The sequence below is a fragment of the Grus americana genome, chromosome 3 (genome assembly GCF_028858705.1).
Source record: "Grus americana isolate bGruAme1 chromosome 3, bGruAme1.mat, whole genome shotgun sequence".
NCBI classification, from domain to species: domain Eukaryota; kingdom Metazoa; phylum Chordata; class Aves; order Gruiformes; family Gruidae; genus Grus; species Grus americana.
Window position 1 is genome coordinate 88,058,146 of NC_072854.1, and position 21,194 is coordinate 88,079,339.

Here is a 21,194-nt window from a genome sequence, read left to right on the forward strand (position 1 = left end):
TATTCAATATTGTCTAAACCAGACACTCTTGGTCCCAAAACACTATATTCAAATATATATTTAAGTGAGTATAAAATGTGCAGTAAAGCTAAAATAATGAAACCATAGTCTTAAGTGAAAGTCTTTGCTTTTCCTTCTGAAATGTTTTAAACTGACACACCAGGAAACCGAGCACTGCAGCCAACTGCCTCCAACCCCACCAAAAGGGAGAAAAAGGGGAAAAAAAAAAAAAAGAATTCTTTGAAGTCAGGTATCTTCTGCTTTCAAACAAACAGGGTTTTTGCAACAATCCTTCTGAAGGTAGAGCAGATTTCACAAAGCTTGACATTTCTCTCTGAGTGGGCTTCTGAACTGTCATTGCTGGTTATTATTAGTAGGCACAGAAATTCCCATTTTAATTAGAAACTTTATTTGGAAATACATTATACAGTTTACATGTGAAGTGCTTTCACTGTAAGATATTTCATAACATTGTGCTGAGCAAAATGGCTGACCAATTTCCTGGAAGCTCTTCCAGTTCTGTTTTGTTTTTATTAAAACTATCTTACAGAACTAAGATGCAACTTCGGCATTTGTATTCAGAAGCTAATTACTATGTTTACCTTAGGGAGGAAGTATATAATTAACTGTTCCAATTAACTATGCATTTCAATAATGATGGTAAGCATTTGGCATAAGACTGAAAGAAACCTGAGTCCTAATTAAACTTGTATTCACCAAAGATTAAAAAAAAAATCTTCATGATCAAACTACTGTTTTAATAAGGCACAGTCAGACAAGTAAAATTTTATTTATCAAGCCTGGCTACCAGTTCAGTTTTACCTGTACAGCCTTCCTGCTGGTCTGACAAAAGTAAGCTGAGAATCATTTTCCCTGTCTGCTGCTGAGACTTTTTAAGAACAAGGCAGAGCAATAAGGCAACTGAAAGAACAGACATGCAAAGGAGTTTGGTGTTTGGGATGGATTCTGAGCATCTGCAAAGTAGTTCATTTTGTAAATGGAGCATTCACCTGTTGTTATTAAAATGGTGGTCAACCGTGATAGGGAAAATAAAAGCAGTGCAAGTGGTGCCTGCTTGCAAAAGGGCATTTTAATAGGAATAAACAAGTTGCCTGGTATGCTTTCAGGTGAAGACTTTGATGCAGCAATTCCCGCAATTTTCAAAGATAATCTAAATTGATTCTGAAATTCCCCTCTACCACACAGAAAAGCTGAACGTACCAGGAGGTTGCTGGACAGCAGGTGAAATATCAGGGAATGAAACCTCCATTTAGATAATGAGCCAGTACTGCCATCCTACTTTGCATTTCTTATTAGAACGAAAGGAAATCTTCAGGAATGATAACTCAAATAATTACATCATTATTTTGGCTGGAAGAAAGTTCAAGAACTCTTAAAATGTGATGATGTTTAAAGAACATGAAATAATTCTGCCCACAGTCAAAGAATAAAAAATAAAAATAATGAAAAAAAGAGCAGCCTTACCTTCCCTTCCCAGTTAAATCTTTGAGGAACAATTGCTTGAGCTTAGCGCTGTATGGCTTCTGTGGCCTATGAATTCTTGATAGATACTCTAAGAATTAACATTTTCAAGCTACTGTTTGTTTTCAATTGTAAGTCATTTCAAATAAAAATACTGCATCTATTTCACTTTAATAATCAAACTGAGCATAAAAATCATTAAAAGTCTATTTCTGATACAAATTTGTATCACATACTCAGAGATAATTGTAAAACAAAAAGAATTAGAATATACAAAAGGTTTTTAAAATTCTTTTGCACAGCTGAACTCATAGTGCAGGTTTAAGATTAAAAAATCTGTAAATGAAGTAGTCATCACAAATGTTGAATATAAAATACATTCTGAAGTATTTTACAGAATGGCTGAATTATCAAGCATAAGAACTGAGAATAAAGGATGTTAATGACAAGCAGCCACGTACAGAACACAAAGCAATAAGTTTAAATCAGACTATTTTGGTTTGTGTAGCCCTTTATTAGCAACTAAAATAGAAGATATCTGTTGTACATCACGGGTAGTAACTGACTATACTGGAGTTTTATTATATTCTAATACAGGATCATTTATAAATGCATCATTTTCCTTTTTTTTCTTTTATTAAAAAGCTTCCACCCCTTTTTCCGTTTACAACTTGCAAAACTATTCTGAAAGCTGAGTACATGTGCACAGGTCTGCAAAGAGTGCAAATTTAGGATATGGTAAATGCTTTACATGTTGTATTTGTAAGGACTGTCTGCCACCGTGCCTTCATAGCCATTATCTTTTCCAAAAAAAAGAGAAAAAAAAAATCACAAAATGTTTCAACACCAGCCTTCCTTCCGTTGTCCTAAACAAGAAAGCATTTTTAAATGAGTTGAAACTAAGGAAGGACTACACCTACTAGAAAAGAAGAGAGTTCTATTAGTTTGAGGTTTCAGTATACCCAAAGACCAGGGACTGTATCTTTGTAAGGGCTAGGCTGGGACCCCGTATACAGAGTGTGTGCAGGTGCCATCCCTGAGCATTCAGTGGTTCAGTGGACCATAAGTGCTCCAGCTGCGTAACTCACTGAGCTGTCTTGCCAGTTTCGACACTGGCTTGACTGAGCATAATTCAAAAATGAAAAGCTCATATTCATTCCATTCTTCTGGAGCTCGTTGATAGCCTGGAGAGAGGAAAAAAAGCTGTTTAAAAAAGCTATCAGTGAAATTATGACATTCTCTAGATCTCAGTCCTCTTCCTTCCCCCCCCGGTAGTCCTTGCACCACCTATCGTAACAATATACACACTTCCGAGTAGTTTGTGGACCTAACCCATTTCCCTGCCCTTTCAGTCACTGACACTCCCCCCCGCTGCACTACGTACATCCAAGCAGTGCTATAAAGCTACACAACCTTTCAAAATAGATCCTTTAAATGCAACGCTTTCAGCTCCAAAGGGAATTTATACAGAAACACAGATGTAACAGGAAAAAACCAACACTATTAACAATTTTTAGATGGTATTGCTTCCATTAAGGAAAAAGAACATACCAAGATAATTTATTAAAACGTGATGATTGGCAAAAGTGAATGAACAGAATTTAGCTCCAAAACTAATCATTATCTGAGGTTAAGATTTGGATAACTTTGCAGACTTGTGATAGTACTGAATGTTGCTACATGCATCCCCAATATCGATATTGCTCATACAAACTTTTATAGACTCCACTTTAAAAGGTTCCTCTATATATTCTCCATATAGGCAACATTTCCAGGGAATTAAGTTTTCCCTTTTAAAAAGGTTAACATGCTTCCCATTTCAGATTTGAATTACAGTAAAAAATACAGTGAGATTCACTTAAGCAATATGACAAATCTGCAGTGCTCCAGCAGTGCTGTAAAGCAGTTGTGACCCAATTCAGACAACTAAGTTAAGCCAGGTTTATGTCTGCACTGCATCACCAAAGCAGAATACGATAACTAGAAAGTATCAGTTAATCTGAGTTCTAATGCCATTAATTTATGAGTTAACAGCGGACTGCACTAATACTTAGAGGCAATCTCTCATCATATTTGCAAAAGTCAAAAATGCTGCCAGACATCACAAGGCACTCACAATAGCTAGCTAATAGCAATACAGAAAAAATATATACATGTCTGTAAGTACTGATTCAAAAGAGTAAGTATGGACTTCTTCAGGGAGATGGATTTGTTTGTTTATTTAGGACCAAGAAAAAGGGAATGATTGTATGTCACTGGAATTCAAAAGGAACATGGTCCCTCATCTCCCTTAGGGAACTGAAACCCCTCAGCCCTTGTAAGAGCTTACATTTGTCTGTACGCAAAACACGGAAACTGGACACCAAATTGAGAATACTTGGAAAAATAAATTAATTCAAGACTTGCCATTTTAGAACTAAGGAATACTCCAGCAATAGTGTAAAACAAATGTAAGCATTTTGCTAAAAGTTATATTTTTCAACAAATAGTTGAAAGTTACTTACATTTAATAATACGCCAATAGGATGTCTTCCACATATTGTATTATGGTATTTCTTCAAGTAATTGCTAAAAGATACAGGATCTAGCTGCTCTATAATGCTCATACCCTGAAAAAGAATCGATAGCAATGATTACTTCACACATTCATAAGCAGGTGTTTATACATCATCTATTTATGACAACACAGAACACTTCAGGAGGAAAAACCCTCTACTTTGTGTCAAGGGAATCTCAGCATGTGAGCTCTAGCTTGTAGTCATCTTGTTGCCATCCCTTGCCAAACTAAAAGTGCAGGAGCTCTTCCAAAGCCGTCAATGATCCACAAATCTGTGAAGCTATCTTTGCAGATACCAGTGAAGCTCATGTTAAAAAACTCCTCCTGCAGACTAGCTGATCCCCACCTCCAAGGGCACCCTACTTCCATAGGATGATGTACAGCAACAAGCGCAGACATTTACTGAAAGGGCAAAGCAGGAAGAAGTTTTGCCTCCATCTCCTCTCCCTAGTAACATGGCTCAGGGCCGAGCACTTGCCTGGGACTTTCGGATGTCCAAAACCCCTAGACAAGTCATCAATATACACACATGCAACTCAAGCACGTAGCAAGTGTCACGTATCCCACACACATCAGGCATGCAAGGCAGTTGATCTGGGCAAAGGCTGGCCATCTGCTCAGAGCGTAAAAAGCAGATCCAGAACATCTCTTAAGCACTAGACAGTTGGTGCACAAGAGAAACGTAAGACCCAGATGATGCTTCTGCTTTACATGAGGCAGTCACATATATACATCCTTTTCTCCATCCACAGTGAGACCCATGATCCCACAGAGTCATACTATGAAAACCAGCACACGTATGGAAAACAAAACCTCCCACACATACAAACATTTGCATTCTTAAAAGCAGAAAGAATCCTACAAGTCCAGATACAGCCTACTCTTACTCCATCCCACAGCGCAGACCAAATACAATTAAAGTAGTTGAAAGCAAGTCTAAATCAATTATTGTCTGGGTTTTATCATGGCTTTGCTATTTTGCCTATATTAGACTTCATCCTCTTGTGGTTTTCCTTCCTTTGGAAATTATTAAATTCCCTTCACCAGGTAAATGAGGTCCAGACACTCACTAACTCAGTAAGACACATAGCTGTGCTTCTTACACGTAGCTGATGGAACAGGAAGTTTTTCCTTAGAGACTGGAAAAAAACATACACTTTGCATGGGAACAACGGGACGTCGACCAGGAAGGGAGAGAATTTCTCCTAAGGTTTCTGTAATTGTCCCAACCCCTTCCCCTGCTCTTGGGAAAGAGGGGTTGATAAAAGGAGAAATCACGATGCAGGAAGCAGTCTGTCTGTCTGAAGGCTCCACCTCAAGAGTGAAACCTCTCGAATACTCTGCAAGGGCGTTGGCTGCTCTGGCAAATAGGCTAATTATTCAGACTTATTACAATGGAGGGGCTGGAGGTTCTCAGGAGAGTCAGGGAGGATTAGACAACAGCAACCATAACCACCACCTTTGTGTACTTTTAATCTAAAACAGACACAAGATGAATTCATAAAGAGATAAATTTTATGGCAAAATAACCCCAAATGTGCTGACCAACTGCTGGCAAGAGCTCAGTTCTTCCAGGGTCATGAAGAGGCTGTTTGGACCTCTGGCCAGTAATTACAGCTGTTACTCACTCCAGATCTACAGAATCTAAATGAGTGCCAAAAAAATAGAGGTAGCTATTCTCTAACTAGCAGTGATTACACAAATATCATTGCATTTCTAAACTTTAAGCAGCACGTCTTTGAACCATCCATTTACTTGTAAATTGGACGTGTCAATACACAGCTAAAGAAAGCAGAACTGAACTTAACTACATACTCAAGTGAAATAAACATGCATAAAGCACTTATGCAGGTACTGAACAGCCCGTAAGAACATATTTTATCCATTTGTAAACCCTTTCACGACTTTTTTAAAAAAATCAAAGTGGCTGCTCAATTGAGAGACTCATTTTATAGCTGTAAGTCACTGGGATATACTGGGCAGAGGCATTTGCACAGTTGTCCAAAATGAATGGACATGGATTTATCAGAATGCCTTAGCAAGCTTATTTCAATGCACAGTTCAGCACTGCAAAACATTTAGAGCTATGCAGTTCATCCCAGCAAATGCTAACAGAGGTCCATACGTCACAGGCTGGAGAAAATCCATAGGAAATGGGTATTAATGCATATACTATAAGCATTCAGCTGTACTGAACTTTGCCACAACAATTTTTAAGTCCAAAAGATTGAAGAGGAACGAAGACTACCAAGCTTGTTTCTCAGTCTAAAATGGTGTTGAGGAACAGAGGAAACATTTTTTGTAAGGTTGTATTTCATTTTTCTGAAAAGCAGAAGTATGAAGCTAATCATTTTCAGTATTCAGAATAACTCAGCTGGGCATGGTCTAGAACAGAGTTAAAATACACAACAAAACCCATGTGATAAAAATGCAAACCATCACACAGTTCTGCAGTTTATCACATGATTATTATGGCACCACATAGAAATTGCATATCTCAGTTAACCAGACACTGTAAATGGCATCTACAATATCCTAGCACAGTGTACTTAATATGATTAAAAGCAGTTACATTCTTAAATATCATCCCCTATAGGACCAAGTATCTACAAGCTTACAAAAAAAAAAAAAAACCACCAAACCCACCAAACTCCAAAAGACCCCCAAAACCCCAACCTACAGGCTTATTTTATACTACACTCCAATAATCCTTTGGCTGGTCAAGTTTAAGTTTGCAATCAGTTACTTCAGCTGCTTCTTCACACTCAGAAAATCTAAACTAGTAGCACACTTATGGAAGTAGAAACAAATTTGGTCTTAGCACCAGCCAGTCCAACTATCTTTACATGTGAGAGTCACCCAGGCTGGAAGAGAAACCATCAACAGGACAATTACTGGCTGGGCAGAGCAGAGAGGGCTGGGAGCTGGGCACTCAGGCAGAAGCTTGGGGCCATGCACTGTGCCCGAGCTAAGCAGCCTTCCCAGGCTGCAGTGCTGTGGAAGGCGCTGGCACGCCATAGCGGCGCTGCAGAAGCCACCAGAATTCAGCAGTGTGTTCGAGCCGCCTGAGAAGCCCCCTGGGCTGTGCTCGGCTCCTGCACAACTGCTGGCTGCTCCTGCACAGCTCTCCTCAGCGCCTACATCATCCTCCCCCTTCAGCACTCAGGGTGACAGAATCCTCCTATTGACTCAAGTGAGGCAGAAGGTTTTACAAATTGATAGAAAATGAGCAATCTGGCAGTGAAGACTGAAGCGAGCAGAATGCATTTCCTGGCTAGCCATAATCAAAAAATAAGTACTCTTAAAGATGTCTTACAGAATACTCCCCCACTTTTATTTCAAAAGGTGGTAGTTATCAGGTTATGATATACAAACAAATTATTGCACATCAGTTGCTCAATTATAACTGTTCATTTGAAGATTCTTCCTTAAGGTACCCCTGTTAACTGTGGGGCTGTTTACTCCTTTCACTGTCACTCCACAAGGCGCACTGTGGTACCCCCAGGGTAACAGAGCGGTCACATTAAGAGTTACCATGGAGAAACTGATGTCTGCCCAGCAATATTTAGTACTCTGGTTTTTATGTTGGAGTCTAAGGGCTCTCACTTAAAATCACAGCAAATAAAATTTCTCACAGTGATTATCAGGTTAGTAAATCTTCAATACCCAAAAGCTTTTAGCATTGCTTATGCACTAGCCAGAAAAACCATCATGCATCTGTGCTTAAGGTCCAGTCTAAATAAGGACGAGACCATTGTCCTCCCACAATGGCATTTCTAAGGAAAAGTAATTTCATCTTAACCCAGAATATCTTCCTGCTTACAAAGAGCTCAGCTGACTGCTTTGCTAGTTAGGTCCAATACAATTATTGGGTCAATAACAGCAGAGGTTAAAATCTCTGATGGTTTTACTGCAGCTTTGTCTCTATCCTAATGCTATTTTCTCTATGGAGAGGCCTAGTGTTTACAACAATACAAGTTTCTTTAGCATGCCAAATGACATTACAAAATTCAATACTTATCTAAGGAAACAAGAAGTAGCTGAGTAAGGCATAAAAAATTCAATAAACTCCTTCCAAAAGCTGGAGACACATGACAGGGAGATCTTTGTGGCATTGTGGATAGTATCCCAAGTGTACCCACAATACTGCTAAAAAGAAATTCCTGAAATCCACTCAAAGCAAAACCTACTCTGTACAGAGTTTGAGTATGAAGTCACATGTTGACATCTAGTTTGATATAAACAGGCAAAAAAATAACCACAGTATACGGCTACACAGCCGTGTTTAGTTTTCCAGTTCAACTTAAGACTGAAAGTATTTTCATAGTAATTAAACCGCAGACATCATTTTCAATGTTACAAAAAAAAAGACTGTCATCTCCTTTTGGCTGAATAACTACCAAGAGTTGTTACAGCAATGTATTCGCTAAGAGTAATTCAATGTCAAAGTCCAGTCATTCTGCAAGCTTTCACCACACAAATTAGCAAGGGGAAACTAATGTTTGCTAATGCACCTTAATCTGCTCTCCTGGAAAAACACTCGGAGCTGCAAATTCTGGGACTCTGCAGAGACACATTTGTCTTTATAGAGAAACCTCTCAACTGACAACAAGAAGTATTACAAATGGGATAAATAGAATCAAGGCAAATTATTTACTGTTTCCATTCCAGCAATGAATAGTGGAAAAACAAAGAGGTTAATATGGATACACAAAGCAAAAAACTCCAGCAGATAGGATTTATTCCTTCAAGACAAGGAAAAAAATTAACATGCCCTGAACAACAACAGTTCTCTCTTCTAACAGATTTTACGGAAGTTACATAAATGTTCAAAACAAATTTTAAGGTCATGTATTGCTAGAAGAATTACTTCTATTCTGTGCCATAAGTATAATCTTGAATGTTACCACGATTTTTTTAATTTAAAAAGAAGGCCTTGGCTCCTGGGAGCACAAAGAAAATGCAACATAAGTGGCATCATCATCATCTTTATATACTTAGCATTCCTTTCAGCTGTTCGCCGAACCCAGGATGAAGTACAGTCTACTACTTTTCCCCACCACCTACTACAGGGTCAGGGGTGAGGGTGGGAAGACTACTCCCAAGGAAATGGTGACTTTCATTTTCCTGACCAGCACAGTCCCCCAAAGCCTTTCCTCCTCAAAATGGATGGTGCTGAAACCATCAGCATAATCCCAACGCTGTTGTGATATGCAGGTGTCACAGCTAGCAAGCCTCAACTACCACAATACTTGATTCATAATTCTTACTGCTTCTCGAAAACGTAAGAGGGTACGTGGAGAGGAATTACATTACACTAGGGGATTTTAAGTAGGTGAACATGCATGTATTCTCATAAATTATGCTTTCTAGATTATACCCAAAATATATTTTACGCAGTCAGTAAAATGGAGGATATTAGCTAAAAAAACAACAGCTAGGTTGTTATTGTGGTAAACAAAGGAAAAATATACATTCAATAAAAGAGCTAATCTATAATATTTTGTTAGAGAAATTTCTAAAGTGTTCAAAGAAAGGTAATGTACAGGAGAAATTTGTTAGTTAGTTCCACCAAATCTGAAAACTTACCATTTTATCTAGGTGCTCAATGGATCTATAAATTTCTCCTTGGGATTCATCATAGTAACTGTAACGGAACCTCTGACCTTGAAACAAAAATCATGTATAAAATAAAAAAGGGAAAAATTGTAGCTAAAACACTCCCTAGTACTTACTAAATAATTGAAATTATAATATTTGTAAAGTAGTAATCTTCATTTATGTTACACTTTTTTAGCTCCATTGAGGAAATTCTAGGGCAATCAAAGTAGCAGCCCAGAAGTGAAGTAAAAAAAAAAATACATGATGGGCAGCTACATTCCTAATGAAAAACCTACCGTGTAGAATTGACACTGCAGTAGCACTTAGTAATTGCCTGTTATTGCCTTGGAATCCAATTCCATAAATTAAAAAGTAAAGCAACATTTCTTTTCACTATCCCTCTTGACGAAGTCAACCCTGGAGTTAAGCTACTTCTGCTTGCACAATACCCACAGTAAATGATGGTTAAAAGAGAAAGTTCATGATAATTCAATGAACAGTTCTAGATGGTTCATTAGCCACAACAGAACCCAGGTCATTCTTGTACACCTCCACCTATTCCACAATTCAAAGATGAGCAAAATAGGCACTTAATTACAGAAGTTGACCAAAGATGACAACGAAAAAAGGGAAGAAGGTCTGTTGTGTAACATAAAATATATCTTTCTGAAGCAGTCCCTTTTCCAGCTATTATCACACTTAAAAGAAAAATGAAGTGTTAAACAAGGACAGAAGTCAAGGCTTCTGGAGTCTTTATAGCTCTGCCATCAAGATGAACTGGGATAGCTCTGGTGAATTGGCGTAAGTATTCCATCTGCTATCGTACCCAGCAGTAAAACGTACAAAACTTATTTCCAGAGGGATGTTGCCACGTCCAATGAATTTTTAGCTAATTAGTTTTGCAAGTTGCTTTGAGGTGCTTAAAGGAAGAGTAAAAAGAGCAAGAAACTTCAGACACTTATTTCATTGCAGCAGCAGAGATGCATATAAACACATACACCTTCACCATTTATTTCCTCCACTACACTGAAAACACATTACCACAGTAATATTTTTCATCTATTGTTTGAGATTGAAACAGAAAAATCCTTTTTTAGCTTTACAGAGGCACTTAAGTTTCAAAGATCCATTTACCAGAAGTTAGCGTTCAACATTTAATACAATACATTTTTTGAAAATCACTACAAAATATTCATCGTACTGCTATCAAGAAGAGATGTGAAACTTACCCCAATGGCAAAAGTCAGAAGAAACCACAAAGAGGTTACTAGGATCAGCTAGGTATTTACTGAAGAGTTTTCCAAATTCCTGCTCTTTTGACTCACTCAGTGCTCCGACCAACACAGGAATAATAGTAAACTCATCCTTATGGCTTATAAGCAAAAGAAAAGAGGTTGTAATTCAAGTAACAGCTGAATTTTTTTCAGGGCTTGCTAAATGAAATTGCAGAATGCTTTAAAAGGGCACTAGTGAATTGAAGATACAGTTAATTTGTTAAGGTCATAGTAGAAAGTTGTTTTAGAACCTGAAATTACTTCAATTTCAGAAAACAAATCCCCCCAGAACAGTATTTATCATTGCTGCAAAGTGAAAACACCAGGCAAACAAAAAGAAAAGACACAATGAAACCAGCAATGAAGTACGAATGGAATTCTCCCTGTATAGATGCTGCACAAAGGTTGGGTGATTTTACAACATACATGAAAACATTCAAGACAGCACCCAGATGTATATTGATACTCCAGGGAAAATTACAAATACTAGGGGAGTTAAAAAAAAAAAAAAAAAAAAGAAAAAACTCTCCACACCACAAATTGACAAAAATCATTATCTTCAAAGAAAAACTATTCAAAGCACTCATCTGAAATAGGACATGTAAACAGAACCCTGATTTCAAAATTAGCATTAAGGCTCCAAACAAACTTAAAATCCCACAGAAAACACCTATTAGTATTTGAACTTCTTTCAGAGATGCCTTGCAAAAGTGAAAATAAAAAAAATCAGCTATTGAGAAAGATTCATGAAAACATGTCTAATAAGTCAATTTAAACATATAAACTTGTTTATAAGGGGTGTTCAAATTTCATCATTCGGGTGTTTGCTCTGCTCAGAGTTTCTGTTACAGCAACTAATCCCAGTCTCTGACCCTCTCCTCCCCAGTATTTTTACTGGAGAATGGGGGAGTGTGGGTATTATACACCATATAGGGTATTGTATACCATAAAGGGTATTATTACTTCCTACTGCACTTCACAGGTAGTTCAAACATTTAATACACATAATGCTCATTCTTGTAGAGGTAATTAGCCCTGGTACCTTTCCATGGCTTTAGCAGTATAAGGCAAATGCATTTCAATACTGTGTTCATCTTCATCTGTCTGTAGGGACATACGCTCAAACATTCCAGTCTTCCACAATTCTCCATAAACTGAAATGAATTAAAGATTAATTTTTACTACTAATTTTTTTTTTTAAACACTGTAAAGCAAGCTACAGTGCATCTTTATCAGAACAAGCCTACTGTAACAACTTACTTGCCTCCAAGGGCTGTCATCATAAACCACTTGTTTTTAAATAAATTCAGGATTAAAATTAAGTCATTAAGATACAAATATAATTGATTCAGCTTACAAAATAAGTGTGTTAAATCAGTGACTTTGTTAGTATATTGAGAAAAAATTTGTATCATAACTGAGAAAATCTAAGTAATACCAAAAAAACACATTTGAAAATATGCATACATTGCCCAGTCACTGAATTCTTATTTTCACAAACTACACCATCATATGTTTAAAAACTAAAAAATAAAAAAATTGCTGATCAGCTGAGCCATTGCTGGATATGTTACTATTTAATACAATTTATTATTAACTGAATCATGAAATCTAGAGACAGTGAAAACTTATTTAGTAATCCACATTTATAAGTTATCTTTTTTACTCCCAAGTGCGCTTGGTGGTATACAGTCATCTCTACATTTCAAAAATACTGGATGAGGAATGTGATGTAGGGCTGTGCCTCCTTCTCCACTCCATAAAGGAGTTCTACAGAAACTGAAACACTTGTTACCTAAGGAAATTTCTGCGGGCACTATGTAGAAATCCTGAACTAGCTTGCTTAATCAGTCATGACAATAGCATCTGCACTAATCAGTCCTTCTGAAAAAGATATTGTATTATTTATGTATACCTCAAAACACATGAAAGTCAAAATATCAAACTTATCTTCATCACACCTTTAAGCTTAGTCTGAAAGACTGGTATTTCAGGGACTAACAGTTTTTAAGTTCTATATGTAATCTGCCAGTTAAAAAAAAAAAAGGACATATGCAATAATGCATCCAAATAAAAGCAGCTTTTTGTTCCTCTACTAGAAATAAACCAACTAAAGCACTATCTTTTTTGCAGACAGAATACGTCGCAGAATAAGGTGTGTAGTGGGCTATTACTCAAACGTAACACTTTTTAATTTTGAGATCCCTTTTAAAGATCACTTGTCAAGAGGCACACACTCATCATCGAAAAGATAAGCAAAGACTGAGAATCCTTTACTTGCAGAAGCAAGAGACACATGAAAGTTATAACATAGCAATGCCTGCAACCACCAGGATCTTTCAGAAGTTAGCTTTCATTGGAGTAAAAACAGTTTTACATTCATACGCTGCTTAAAAGCGATGAAGTGTCCAACAACAACAAGAGAGCCCTCAGCACTGCAGTACCACAGTTAATACTAAAGCCTCAGCAATCTTCAAGATGGAAGCTTTATCATGCACTTACTCTTTTGGTCAATTCGGAGATCATACAGAGGTGTTCTATAAATGTCCACACTGGAAAGTGCACATCGGGAAAGGGGCACGTGATGGGAAGGCCCAAGAATGAAAATTTTTCGGCTACAACAGTTAACACAAAAGCCCACAATTTAGACAACTGCAATTGCACAGAGACTTGGTTTAGAGTAACAAATTTTATACAAATGTATAAAGTGATATTTTCTGGTGGTTACCAATAGTTTTACTCTGCTGTGTGTATGACCACAGATCAATCCATGGCCTGGCCTTGCTTGCTATCTCAGAAATGATCGTGAGATAGTTCAGTAGTACTTCTCATAGCTTTAAACCTCTTAAGCAGGTTATATACCAGAGGGCACTCACCAGCTAGAATCTGGCTGGACTCATTTGGAGGCTGAATGATGTGTTATAGCCCCTTAGAACAGATTTTTGGATTCTCTCCTTGGACCAACACGACCTTCAACAACTACAGGTATGTGCCCTCAAATGAGGATTACGGATTTATAATCTATTCAGAGCTTTTTACTTATTTACTTGGTTAGCCTTACTTCAGATTTCACCAAATTCAAATTTAAGTCATTCTCAAATGCTGTTTTTATCCAGCTGTTGCATCAACAACAGGGACTTGGACCTGCACATTCGTAGCTTTAGCTGACACTGCAAGCTTTCACACGTCATCATGATGTTATTTCATCAAGTCCTCAGTTCCTGGCTCTTGATTAGATGTTAAGGGTTTCCTGCCACAAGACTTAAAGAAAAGAAGAAAAAAAACCTATAGGAAATTCAGCTTTTCAGATTGAGGATCATATAATCTTGTTGCTGATGCTGAACTAAAGGGGTGGGAGACATGTAAAGATTATTGTTTTCCCTTTACATGTGGAGTGCTATAGCAAGCTATACTAAAACACTAGAACTTTTTACAGAGCTCATAAAAACAAAATACCCAAATGTGCAATACTTCAGCTCAAAGATGAATGACTGGTCAATTCTAAACATCCCATGTAGTAAAATAGCAAATGATCCAGAAAGTTCAATTAACTCCATGTCACTGAACCTGGGGAATGCAACTTGTTCTACAAATTTTAGAAAACCTAGTTATCTTGGCTTTGTTTACGATAGTTTAGAAAGAAGCAAAACCATTGTCTTTGGAGAGCATTACAACATGTTATCTCATAAGAAAATGACATAACCAGTTTTTAAATTAACATTGCAAATTACACACTTTGAGTAAATACTGGAAATGTTTTAAATTTTTGTCATTTAAAAAGATGATGCAGTCAGCAGAACACATAAGAATTATATTCCTTTAACCTAGAATAACTGGATTCATATTTTCAGAGGCAGGCACAGACTACAGTAGCATGTTGGGGGGGGGGTAATTTTATTTTTTTTTTTTAACTGTTGTGCTGTTAGAAACACGACTCCATTTAAAATTATTATAGCAAGTAACTTTCACTGACTTCAAATATTATATACACACACTGGGTCACTTTCTCCACAGCAGAAGAGAATCCTGGTAGCATTCAGCCCATAATCCTGCACTGAAAAACCAATGCAGAATCACGATCAAATGTTTTAACATACTTAAAAACCAAACAAAACCTCCAAACAAAAAACAAAACAAAAAAGAAACAAAAAAACCCTGTGACCAGTAAAAGAAAACCCAGCTTGGGCTTTTATAAAAGCAGTGGAACATCAAGCAATAAAGTAAATTAAATGCTATTACCTGCAAAAACACCTTTAACCCCTCCCTTCTAAAAAGTTAGTTAATAATTCTCAATAACTTTTGAAAATACAGCTTTACATTTTCAACAATACTACATTAATTTTTTTCTTTTGTAACATCCAAACAATTGAACATTTATGATGTTAAGCAAGAAGGGATGCATAAAAGACTAAAGAGTACAAAATTAAAATTTGAATACTTCAAGGTGTAAGAATGTAAAAACAACATTCAACTCAGAAAATTGCAATGGCATTGTCTCACATTTTGTAAAGAAAAACTTTAATACTTACGTAATATTAGGATCCACTTGTTTGTAAGCATGGGCTGCACAAGATCCACAATAAGTGTATCCTGCATGGCTGCAAATCAAAGCGAATAAAGTGTTAATATATTAAATATTGTTTAACATCTTAAATATGTTGATATTGCTATTAAATGTTAATATCTTAAACACCATTTGCCCCCAATGAGATAGAAATAGTTAAGAGAGATCCAAAAATCGACTCCTGAAAACAGCTGGAGAGCACTGTTCCAGTACTGAATGTACGAGGGACATCTCTGTGAAAGAACTATCAGTGACCACTTACTTGAAAGTCAGTTAGTAAAGCCCCCAGATCAAAGCACCTTTTGTTACTTGTAAGAGATACTACAGGCAGACTGCACAACTGCATATTATCAGAAGACCATGGTAATGCTCAGAGTGCAGCCAGGGGACAAGGGAATAGCAAGCTGCTGGAGAAAGCTCTTCTAACCACACTCCAGTAACTGAATACGATGACAGTAGCGGGGTCTGACAAGGAGAGACTACACGTTACAGCAGATAAACAGAGAATAAAAATGCTCTGTCATTGAAGAACAATACCTTAGCAACAGAATGAATAGGCACAAGGAAAGGAGTGGAATGCAGCATGGTAGCTTTTACTGCAGAGAACGTGACATATGCTTTATCATTTCTTATCACTCTGGCCTGGAACCTCTCTTGACCTGTCTTCCTGTGCATGCTCCAAAACCAGTCATAATTATTCTGACTACTTGTTTCAAATATCACATCCAAATCTTAAGACCCATTCTCTTCAGGACTGTTAAAAACAGAACATTCACTTTACAGTGCTAAAAGCATTAATTCCAGAGAACCTTCATTCCCCAGGGTCCCAGGCCAAGTGGTGGAGAACAGCTCAGGGTCACTCAGCAGCACGTCCCCAGCAGAAGGCCATGCCTACGTTGCACAGTGCTTGGGCTACATGGCCTCTGGAGTGCCTGTGACCCTAGGTCAATAGCTACCATTTATTTTGAGTCAAGTATGTGCAACAACACAACTACAGCTTTCCAGATGGTGTTTTTATACAATGACACCGAGAATGATACCTGCTCCAAGTCCTAGGACATATAGAATATTTGAAGATACAAGATCCCCACTGACAGCACTGGAGGATTTTACAGTTATTTATATGTATGTATGTATGCATGCATGTATACACATCCACAGAATGACACCTGGAGCAAGTTATCCTGAAAATTACCCTGGGGTTTTTTTCTTCAGCATCACTTAACTCACTCATTCTAAAGAGCTCAGAAAGGTACTAATATATACACTACTGGGATAAACAGGAGACTGAAACTTAGTGAACCAGCAAGGTATGTTATATGACAATGTAAACACAGCCTTCCGAAAGGTTCCCTCTGCTACAGGCTTCCTCAGTCTTTCACAGAAATATTATTAGCCATGTCCCTTTACAGGTGGGAAAACAAAGGCATGGTTAATGAAACAATCTGGTGAGACCACGGGAAGACCTCCAGCAGTTCTGGAAAAAGAACCCAGGTTACCTAATCCACAGCTCAAAGGCCTCTTGCCAGACATTCCTGTGAGAAAGACTAAGGCAGATTTGGGATAATTTCTTCTGCATATTCAGTACTATTATGGAATACTTCAAACATTATGTCAATGCTATGTTAGCACAGGAAAAACATCATTTTTTAGGTGCTTTTTCTAGTGTTTCCTTCCAACTCGCAATAAATTGGAATAACCAACATACTTTTCTTATTATATGTCTCAATCATCTTCAGTAAATTGAATTCCACCTAAACAGTTTAGATGATCCCTGTTTCTCCTGTTGACAAAAAAACCCAAACAGAACCAAACTAAAATAACAAAAGTAAATAATTTTGAATAGCTGAATGGTGTTTCATTACTTTTGTTTTAAGCTTTGCTAAGTTTTGATTTGGAGGCAATGTTGGTGTTTTGTTTGATTTGTGGGCTTTTTTGGGGTGGTTGTTTGGAGTTTTTTAATATGTGCAACTGAAAAAGCTGTCATCTTTAGACTACCACTCCAGTAATGCATCTCTTATCTGTCTTACTGGATCACAAATGAACATTGTGTCTTCAGTCCATCAGCAAAAGGGAACTAATCATATACCAAAACATGCACAGACTTCTTCCATTCTGTGTCATATTTGAAATTTAGAAGCCACATGACATTCCTTTCAGCTAAAAATTAGCTTTCACCAGTTTTCAAAATCACTCAAAATAAAAAAGCATTTAAGTAATCAAGTGTTACGTATACTAAAAAAAGATTTCAAACTTACGGTGCAATAATGGCTCTAGCAGGTCTCTTTGTGGACTGTACTTGAGAAAGCCAACCTTCTAGTTGTGCATTCAGCTGGGGTCCTACAAAGAGACAAGGAAATATTGAAGCCATAAAAGAATCTAAAAACAAGAAGTCCAACAGATTTAAAAATCATCTTAAACATGAAAGCCTGTGTTTAAATTAAAAAAAAAAAATCCAAAACAAACAAAAAACAAACCCCCCCCCAAAATCCCAAACTACAACATGACTGTGATGTTGAAGGTTACACTAGGAAAGTTTCAACCTCCTAGTCCAGGAAGTTAATTTATTGCATATTCAAACACACACTTATTGTTTCTTGCTCCATGGACAGATGCACATACCATTTCATCATTAGAAAGGATGGCTGCTGTTCTCAAAAGAGACGCTAACAGATGATTGATTCCTCTAGTAACCATATTTGCTGAATTCAGAATTAAAAAGTTAACAAGACCTATGCCATGAGAGCCCAATATGGGAAGATGATATAATACAACAACCTTACATACTGAGATGATGGCCAGTGGCTACAGTATTTAGTCCTTTATTATCATCAAGCAAGCATAAAAGCAGAACACAAAGCACACTGTAAGCTGGAAAAACTGTAAATACACAGGAAACGGCTAAAAGAGAGAAAACACCATGCCTATATTAATTCCTTAACAATTTCTAAGCAATCAACATATAGTATAAGTACATACAATTCTTGGCAACATTAAACTTTGATAATTGGTCAACCCAATATTTAAGTAAATCCTGCACCTCAACAAGTAGCAAATAATTCAATTAGCTGACAGGTGATAAAAATGCCTTCTAGAAATACAATGTTAAAAAATGCATTTTGGTATTTCCCATCACAAAGAAAACGTTTTCATGTAAAGCTGTTCCTGAAGAAGCAAGTCTGGCAAATACAGCACAACATTTTTTACATTAAGGAATACAAACCAAACTTTCAAGTAAAACTCATTCAACTGCTATTGTTACGAGTAACATGTCATTAATAAAGACAGATACACTTTTCTTCAGTTGACACTACGTTTTTGACAGAACTGTATGTTAGCAGAGGTTATCTGTAAAGTATGGGGCAGTAAGCTGCTTTTCTTCTACCACGCGTGTTGTACATATTTTTGTATCTTCCCCAGGCAGGCATAAAACCACCAGCTGCCAAGAAAAGTTCAAATCAAATTAAATACCTGAAACTAATTCACAGTTATGTTCCAAGCTGCCCAGATCTCAAGCTGACAGCTCTCCAAAGAGCTGAGGAGAGCTACAGAGAAGCAGAGAAAAGATGTCAACTTTTGTAGAATCCAGTCAGTTATTCACCAGTGATAGCCAGAAAGCTTTTCTCTAGAAAGCTGGGGAGAGGGTTATCATAGAATGGTTTAGGTTGGAAAGGACCTCAAAGATCCTTTAGTTCCACCCTCCCTGCCCCAGGCAGGGACACCCTCCACTAGACCAGGTTGCCCAAAGCCCCATCCAACCTGGTCTTGAACACTTCCAGGGATGGGGCCTCCACAACCTCTCTGGGCAACCTGTTCCAGTGCCTCACCACCCTCACAGTAAAGAATTTCTTTCTAATATTTAATCTAAATTTGCCTTCCTTCAGCTTAAAGCCATTACCCCTTGTCCTATTGCTACTTGCCCTTGTAAACAGTCCCTCTCCAGCTTTCCTGTAGGCCCCCTTCAGGTACTGGAAGGCTGCTATAACGTCTCCCCAGAGCCTTGACTTCTCCAGGCTGAACAACCCCAACTCTCTCAGCCTGTCTTCACAGGAGAGGTGCTCCAGCCCTCTGATCATCTTTGTGGCCCTCCTCTGGATATTTTTTAATAGAAAACTTAATTTTTTTTTTAATTAAAAAAAGGATGCCCTCTGTGGTTGTAAAGAATCCTACCTTGTTACATGAAGACGACGAACAAGGGCAACGCTGTTTTCCTAAGCCTACAATCACCTTGGATGCCTTTGCGTATCTACAGCTCTAACAAGGCAAAAAAGTGACGTTGATTAGCCACTGTCACTGTTGCAATACTTTGTGAAATGACGAAATTGTCAGAGAACCCCCCCAAAAACCACACACTCATTTTGTTCTGTTGCTTGGGGAAATCACAAGCAGCAGAGACATGCAATGAAGATAAGGATAATGACCTAAAAAATGGAGGCTGCTGGTGAAGCTAAGTAAAAAATAAATAGAACTCTATTTCCATTATCTTTCTAAGCTACTAGGAGACTAACAAAACAGTACTCTATTACAGTCTTACCACTCTTATTTTTTATATACTTAAAAGTGAAGACACAAATCGCAAAAAATTTGACTTCCTAATTCTCCCAAAGCATGTAGAAGGACAAAGTACTTTCTCAACGAAGCTCTTTAGAGGATGACAAATTTTTTTTTCCCCAACACCTACTACACAGAAACATGGAGAAAACATGACTCTGACACCTGACCCATTCTCAAAGGCGGCACAGGTCCACAGGCAACACAACTGCAGAAGGGCCAGGACCTCTCAGGTGAGGCGAGACAGCCTTGGGACTCTCTTCCCCAACAAGGCACCATGCTTGGCCTTCCTCTGTCCCTTCTTTAGCTGGGATTTTTGATTAAAAAGGTGGTTAAGACAAATTGGGTAACTTGCTGAGCAGTTTAAAGACAAAGCTCAAAATCTCAGGAAGTTTCCTAAAATTCCATATGATTGTTCAAATCTGGCCCAAACTTCTGATCGTGCAGTGCAATAGCAGAGCAAGCTGCCCAGGTTTGCTTAGTCTGCTATTACTGACACACACTCTGACAAAGTAACAAACGTTTTTCTCCTAGAGGCAGTAAAATAACAGATCTGTATGACCCAAGGGATGAGACTTCTGTCAATGTTTACTTAAAGACCAGGTAACACATATGCTTTCAGAATTATTTTTTCCCCTTTTAATGCAACTACAAGGTGCCTTTTTAGATCATTAACTCCACATTTGTAATTTCCATATCAACTGATACTTATTCGTACTATTTTAATAGAACATGTAATCAAATCTCTCTCTCCAGAGGACTAAAGGAAAAAGAGACTGGAGAGTACAACATATTCCCCTGACTTTTTAGCTAAAGAAAAAAAAACCCCAAACAGAACCCATATGAACTGACAGTATAGCCTACCTGCAGCTTCCTATTCTTACAAATACTTCAAGGGAGATATTCTAGAACTGTGATGTTCTTGTTACCAAATTAGCATCAACTTTTTGCTGAAGTGTTCAGACAGGTTTTTCTTCCAATTTATCAAACATGACAGTGCTTAAGGCTAAAGTCAAAATATTTGAATTGGATACAGACAATATAAATAAACCCACATTAGTACAGTAGATATGCTCTGCCATATGGAATTGTATTATAGGAGATGAGTAGCTTCTTCATGAAGAGCTGTATAAGTAAGTGTTGTTCATATGTAAATTTAAGTCAA

The 21,194-nt window shown here is 37.5% G+C and overlaps 1 protein-coding gene across 6 annotated transcripts in view; it reads right to left on the reverse strand.

Annotated features, from left to right (window-relative positions):
* Positions 1-1,975: 1,975 nt before the first annotated feature.
* The window catches only part of MEMO1 (mediator of cell motility 1), a 28,839-nt gene continuing 9,620 nt past the window's right edge, over positions 1,976-21,194 (reverse strand). The window contains exons 1-10 of one of the 6 annotated variants that reach the window (XM_054822801.1): positions 18,950-21,104; positions 17,737-17,818; positions 15,444-15,512; positions 14,908-14,968; positions 13,417-13,529; positions 11,957-12,068; positions 10,870-11,012; positions 9,629-9,705; positions 3,987-4,091; positions 1,976-2,666 (exon numbers count right to left, since the gene is read on the reverse strand). In XM_054822801.1, the coding sequence (XP_054678776.1) occupies positions 2,535-2,666; positions 3,987-4,091; positions 9,629-9,705; positions 10,870-11,012; positions 11,957-12,068; positions 13,417-13,529; positions 14,908-14,968; positions 15,444-15,510 (810 nt within the window). In that variant the 5' untranslated portion in view covers positions 15,511-15,512; positions 17,737-17,818; positions 18,950-21,104 and the 3' untranslated portion in view covers positions 1,976-2,534. The other 5 variants (XM_054822802.1, XM_054822800.1, XM_054822803.1 and 2 more) reach the window with 5 other exon arrangements.